Genomic DNA, 7,595 nt, shown 5'->3' with positions numbered 1-7,595 from the left:
AATTTTTATAAATACATTATGATATAAAAAGTATTACAAATATAATATGACTTCACAGTAACTTCATAAATATGATTACAGCAACTCATACTTCTCATATTGTGTGAGTGGGCGACGTAGTGCCTCATGGCCTAGAGTCAAACATACTGGACTGTCTCTGTACACACCCTGTGCCTCGAGAACTGCATGCGGCGCACAACGCCAAGGATCCGCCGTATTCACTTGCCACTTAAATAAACGAGCACTTAACTCCTCGAATACGCGCTGATATTTGGATTTACCGAATAAATTGTAGCGCTCCAAAGGATCCGCTTTAACGTCGTACAACTCCCATTCTGGTCGTTCATAATATGATAGCAGCGTCTTATACCATGGATATGATTGTTTGGCGATCGTTGCGTTTAAAAGTTGCTGAAAGGAGGGCGATGTGTACAGATCTTGATCGATGGGGAAGTATGACCAAAAGTTTAAATTGTGTATTAGTTTATAACGACGCGTGCGTATCATGCGCATTGGATAGGTCATTGTGACCTCATGGAAATTCTGACTACCAAACACTGCATCACTTTCAACCGGTTGCGGTTCTTTGTAAAGTATTGGCAATAACGATTTCGTAGCATCATCTTTGGACGCATTTGCCGTGGGCGTATAATAGTGGAACACATCCAGCACTGTATTGAAGACATCCAGTAGACTAGACATAGCGCCAGTAGTCTCATGATGGCGCGCCTGGGCGGTTGGCGCCGCAATGATCATTGGTTCACGTACGCCATGCTCGTAAAAATTCGTACGTCCGCCCGGAAATGGTGGTCCATTATCGGATGTGTAAATAACTAAAGTATTGGCGTCAAAACCATGCGCTGCGAGCTCTTTCAGCACGACACCCACACCTTGATCCAAGCGCGATGTGGTCATATACTGCGCGGCCAGCTCCTGACGCACCACATCCGTGTCCGGCAAATGCGGCGGCACTTCCAAGTTACGCCAATCATAATAAATCGGTTTCCAATCGGGTATAATGCCCATACCCACTTCACCGGAACCCCAACGCTCACAGAACTCACCATATTGCGGCGTTATATGTCCACAACGATGTGGATCGTGAAAGCCGACAAGCAAGAAGAACGGACGCGCCTCCTCGCTCGCCTTGGCAAAGAACTCACGCGCATAATGTCTAATTCTCGTTATGTTGCGTCCAATTTGATTGATTGAATGCTGTTCCTCGGTCTGCTCAAAGTCAAATTGGAAATTAGCGCTAGCGCCAACATGTTTCTTACCGATGATGCCGCTAAGTATCCGTCCCTGGGACTTTTCGCGGAGCACATTTGGCAGCGAAGTGGTGCCGGGCAGCACATTGAAGTTATGCACGCCCTGGTGCAATCCATACATGCCATTGCTGTGACTCGCCTGACCGGTTAAGAGTTGTGCGCGGCTGGGCGAACAGCTGCTCACCGAAGTGAAAGCATTATTGAACAGCAAGCCGCGCTCGGCCAGAGCGTCCAGATTCGGCGTCTGACAGAACTTGTTTAGATAAGCGCCCGACTCGAAGCCCGCGTCATCCGCTAGCAGTATTAAAACATTCTTGATTTCATCATTCGCCGTCGCGCTTACACTTAGCATCAGGCACGAGGCGTTGATAAGCGCCAGCAATGTGATTACACGCCGTGTGGTCAGCGACATTTTGCATACGTAATCGCCCGGTTGTTTTGTTTACTTTAGTTGTTGCACTTTGTTGTTGATTAAAGATAATTGATTTCTAGTTTTTAAGTGAAAATTTCAGCAATTTTATAAATTTTAATTACAAATTTAATAACAACAACTATTGTAGAGCGACACTCGCCATCTGCAACAAGAGTCGCCGGCGTACTAACTCAAGTCCATTTATCCAGCTATGACTTAAAGCTGAGTTTCACACATTTACACAGCATGTGTGCATACATACATATGTACATGCTTGCAAGCCAGTGCACAGGGGTCACGTTTCTTATCCCGTTTGCTCTACTATTCGTGGCTGGAGTTAATCTCCAGCTGCGCCAGTTAAACGAAATGGCATACAATGCCAAGCTGTGCTCAATAAAAAGCGCTTTGAGAAAGAGAATGTATTACAGTGGCACGAGTACCATCAGTTATTGGTGAAATGAGTTTTTTCTTTCTTTCTAATGCAGTATGTCATTTTATTGAAATATATATTTTATTATTTTTTATATATTTATATTTTTATAATTTAATTATTTGTTATTTCTTTTATTTCATTATATATTTAATTTCTGTAATAAAGCGTTTCTTACTATTCCTCAAAATATGAAGCTTTAAATATTTTCATAAAATAATTTATTATTATTTATTCATGTTTTTTTTAATTGTGAGTAGAAAATCAATCTAATCTTTCAAAATCTCAAGAGCTGAAAAATCTATTATTTGCAACAAATCCAAGCAAAAGTAAACAAAATCCCAAAAGCAAGCCTATAAATCTCAATTTATTATCAAACAATTTAATAAGTATAAATGATATTTAAACAAGAAAAAACGTTAACTTCGGCTGCACCGGAGCTAATATACCCTTCACAGGTGCATTTCTTTTAGTAACTATGTGTTCAGTTTGTATGGAAGCTATATGCTATAGTAATCCTATCGGAACAATTTTTTCGGAGATTACATTGTTGCCTTAGAAAATAATCTATACCAAATTTGGTGAAGATACATTGTCAAATGTGAAAGTTTTCCATACAAGAACTTGATCTCGATCGTTCCGCTTGTATGGTAGCTATATGCTATAGATAACCGATCTGACCAATTTCTTCGGAGATTACATTGTTGCTTTAGAAAATAATCTATACCAAATTTGGTGCAGATACGTTGTCAAATGTGAAAGTTTTCCATACAAGAACTTGATCCCGATCGTTCAGTTTGTATGGTAGCTATATGCTATAGTAATCCTATCGGAACAATTTTTTCGGAGATTACATTGTTGCCTTAGAAAATAATCTATACCAAATTTGGTGAAGATACATTGTCAAATGTGAAAGTTTTCCATACAAGAACTTGATTCCGATCGTTCAGTTTATATGGCAGCTATATGCTATATGTTACAGTAGTCCGATATCTGCCGTTCCGACAAATGAGCAGCTTCTTGAAGAGAAAATGACGTTTGCAAAATTTCGAAAGGATATCTTAAAGACTGAGGGACTAGTTCGTATATATACAGACGGACGGACAGACATACAGACGGACATGATTAAATCGTCTCAGCTCAACATAGTGATCATTTATACATATATATACTTTATAGGGTCTCCGACGCTTCTTTCTGAGTGTTACAAACATCGTGACAAACTTAATATACCCTGTTCAGGGTATAAAAATATATATTTTTCTAAGTTTTTCAGATTGTCCTTAATTACTATGCCCAAAATGAGCACGATCTGTCTCCACATTTATTTACAGCAGCTGCTTAAGTCGGAACACGACTATCGTACGATGGATAAAAGTATAGAACAAAGAATTTGTCTCAAATTGTATTTTCTAACCAAATTTCGTGTGCGGAATGTTGGAAAAGGTTTTCGATGATTCAGTTTTATCAAAGCCTTCGAGTGGTACAAAGCCTTCAAAAACGGTCGAGAAATCGTCCGGATAAAGCTGAATTTTCCGATCCCACATTCATGGAGAGCATTATAACTTCCGAAGAGAAATGGGTTTATGAGTTTATTATATAAACAAGTCAATAACCATCGGAGTGGAAAAAACAAACCGATTTCAAAAAATCCACGCCAAAGCCACTTAAAAATCAAGAGGATGCTCATTGCTTTTTTTCGATATTCGTAGTTTGGTACATCATGAATTTGTTTCGAAGTGGCAGACGGTCAATGAAGTGTTCTATTTTGCCGTATTGAGCGTTTGCATTAGAACACACGTCGAAAATGGCCGAAATTGTGGAAGAACAATTTATGGATTTTACACGATGATATTGCACCATCGCATCGAGCCATGATTGTGACCGAATTTAAAGTCAAAAACGCAATAATACCATCGAGCAACCATCGTATTAACAAGATTTTGCTCCGTGTGATATTTCCTTGTTTCCCAAACTAAAATTTCCTATCCGTTTTCAATCGATCGAAGAGATATAACAAAATTCCTTGAAGGAGCTGAAGGCCATCTCAAAAAGTGATTATGAGAAATGTTTCGAGGACTGGAAAAATCGTTGGCATAAATGTATTACATCTGGTGATGATTACTTTGAAGGCGACCGAATAAATATTGATGAATAATAAAATATTTTGAGTTTCCGGGTAACTTTTTGATCACAATGTATAAGGTTTTTTTGAGTTGAGTAATTATATATGAATGTTTATTTTTACTAAAACATTATACTAGTAGGCGCAGTGGTGAAATGAATTTTTCTGATTTTTACAAATTTTCGCCGGAAAACAGTAATTTTTTTCTGTTTTAACACCATATTCCATACATGGGTATTCCATTATTAATTTAATGTTTATACTTTATTCACTAATTGATAATATATAACCGTTTTACAGTTCTCTTTCAGCGTGCTTTAAAATTCACCACACAAAATTCTAGAAATATTTTTTACACTCCTGGCCCACTGTTTTATTACAAAGCGTTTGCTGACTAATTTCGGCGATTGTGCGTTTTAACTTAAAAGTTGTAGCTTGCTTTCAAGAAAATATGGTAGAAAGTCAAAAACAAAAACACAAAAGATACCATGACATATGTATACATACAACTCGTTATCTTGCGAGCTAATAAAGTTGAAACTTAACCCTTCACTGCATGAAGCTTTAGAAAACAAAAACAAATTGACAAAAATTGTGGTGTTATAATATAATATTGACATATATTGCATTATAATACATATATGTAGATTATTATATTATATAATAGGTAAAAATATCGTTTAATGAAATTTTGGTCAATTAACTCAATGGAAATAAGACTACATAATGTATTGTTAATGTAGATATAAGTAAGAAGTATATAAGTGTTAGAAGTACTTTATCTCTTAACCTTTAATTTAATCAAAAACATGAAATATCATTAATGAAATTCAAAACCAGCAATATAGCAAAGCTCAGAATTCACTTTTTGATTGTATGGCGTTTAGCAGAAAGTAGAAAAATTACATTTGACTTGAAAAAAGGTATCGTTATGATTACAATATTTTATTTTTGAAGGAAAACAAATCCTATATAGAATAATTTGAAGTATTCGTATAAATTGCTAGTTTAATCAATCAATCAATTATCAAAAAACTAAAGCCATTCACAATCAATACTCGAGGGATTAGTTATAATTTTGTTAAGGTATTTCATTTCATTGAAATTTTCGGAAGATATTTATTAAATATTAAGAAACACATTTCCTTATAAAAAAGTTATAGTTCTACTTTTATTTCCATTTAACATCAAAAATCAAAAATACTTATTAAAATTAATGACTTTATTTTAACTTTCATTTTCGAGTTCAAAAATCATGTCTCAGAAATTTGTTTAGACACGAGTAATATCAACCATACCGGCTGAAACACTTAAGCTAGCTTTAACTGTCATTTCCGAGTTCAAAAACTATGTTATTATTTTAATAATTTTTTTAAGATACGAATAATATCAACCATTGCGACAGAAAAGCTTAAACTAGCTTTTACCCTACTTCTTAAATTTATATTTAAATGAAAAAAAAATCGGTTTGAAAATCTCCAGCGAACTATAAAAACCTGTACTCTCCAAACTACTAATTAATTTCAGTGGTTGGCCATCGTCTGTTTTCTAGAACACTTTTTTCTCATACTATTTGCTTATGGCTGTGTGAGCACTACACATTTTGAGTTTCAATTCAAAACCCACGTGAGTTCGGTACGAATGCATATTATATACATATATAAGTATGTATGTAAGTTTTTCGTTGCCGTCATTTGACAATTCCAATATTTGCAATGCCTGCAACAATAATGCGACGGATTGTCACTCGGCCTTTAATGCAGCGAACGCAACGAAGCAAAGTGACTCATGGGTAGTCAGCTGATAGAGAGTGTAATGTAACATTTTGGGTACATTTTTAACAAGTCTTGTGTAATGAAGTAAACGATTTCATCATCAATATACTATACTTTATCCGCCGACAGCCGAATATAGTGCGAATTTTCTCATTCTCCATACATATGTATGGAGCTGCCAAAACAAGAATATTCGTATCGATATTTTACGAAGGCAAAACTTTGAATTTCTCAAGTTAAACAATTTGAAAAAACTTAAAAGCGTGAAGCGCAAAGATTTCGCACAGCAACACGAGTACGCCAAAGCGGTACACGAAAGTAGCAAGTCAATATTCCAATTCGCATTTTCGCACTCTCAGTGGAGAGTAACACTTTGGCAGTGTTTCTATGAGAATACTAATGTACATGTGTATGGCATATATTTGTGTTGGTATTAAGTAGTGAGAACTTGAGTAAATGGCATATGAGCAGTTAGAGACAAATATGTAATGATGTTGCCACATTAGTACTATAAAAATATAAATAAAAGTACTTTCTTTAATTACCAATTTATCAAAAATATGTTTTTCCATTTTAATACATAAATTTTTTTCAACAGATAGAAAGACTTTTTTTTACTTTTCATAGCATAATATTCGATTTATTCTCAACTTATACAACAATACTTAGTGTAACCGTTCTGTTCAAATTGTATGAATTCTGTAATACTAAATACTAATATTGTTCGATAATACTTGTTGTCGATTTTTACAGTTTTAATAAATTAATAATTAATAATGATAAGAATTCAGTGGGATAACGAAATTCCACGAAATTTTTATAAAACATGCCGGTTACGAATTGTAAAACTACTTCCACTATAAAGACAGTATTTATGTTTAAGACATTTTTCGAACTTCCCTCCGAACTATAACTTATGCACATACATATGTATGTATATTGCCAAAATCCACCTATTTTCGAGAATTATAAAACTTTTGAAAAATTAAATTTAGCTGGCAACATTGAAAATATTCCATAAGGTGCCAAGGTCAACCAATTACAGCTTATCCAGCTTTAAATTTTTTGTGGTTAGCTTTGTTGGTTATTCATTATAGTATGCCCTTAGCCTTTACAAAGGAATAAATGTGGGTTACTGAAAAAAAAATATCAGGTAATCAGCTCTCCGGCATCGATATACTATATCCATATGTATGTTTGCGGTAATACATTGTAATTGGATAGTAAAGTGCAAACTTCGCAGATATTGAAGTGTGTCTGCTCAAACAATGACATTGCTAATCCGAGTCGTGTACTTTCGTACTATGCACTCAGAGAATATTTGAAGAACTACATATGAGAGCTCCACTTAAGTTACAAAATCTATATTATGTAATACCGTAATCGTAAAAAATACAGAAGGGAAATCTGCTTTTAACATTAATAAATTAGATATAAAATAAAATTGCCGAAACTATTGGCAATTCGGATTCAGAGACTTATTTTTCTAATAGCAGACGCAATTCTGTCGGTATTATCTAAGCTTAGATTTCTCAAATAATATTTTATTGTCATGAAATTTAAAAAAAAGTATTAATAACTTGAA

General features: G+C 34.9%; 1 protein-coding gene across 1 annotated transcript; it reads right to left on the bottom strand.

Annotated features, from left to right (window-relative positions):
* LOC120766527 (N-sulphoglucosamine sulphohydrolase) lies at positions 1–6,285 on the bottom strand. The gene is made up of 2 exons (XM_040092097.1): positions 6,125–6,285; positions 1–2,083 (listed from the first exon to the last, which is right to left on the bottom strand). The coding sequence occupies exon 2, from the start codon at positions 1,678–1,680 to the stop codon at positions 76–78; it is 1,605 nt and encodes a 534-aa protein (XP_039948031.1). The 5' UTR covers positions 1,681–2,083; positions 6,125–6,285; the 3' UTR covers positions 1–75.
* Between the last annotated feature and the right edge of the window lie 1,310 nt (positions 6,286–7,595).

This window comes from Bactrocera tryoni, chromosome 1 (assembly GCF_016617805.1).
Source record: "Bactrocera tryoni isolate S06 chromosome 1, CSIRO_BtryS06_freeze2, whole genome shotgun sequence".
Lineage (NCBI taxonomy): Eukaryota > Metazoa > Arthropoda > Insecta > Diptera > Tephritidae > Bactrocera > Bactrocera tryoni.
The sequence above is the reverse complement of the archived record's forward strand: the minus strand, read 5'-3'. Positions and strand labels throughout refer to the sequence as shown.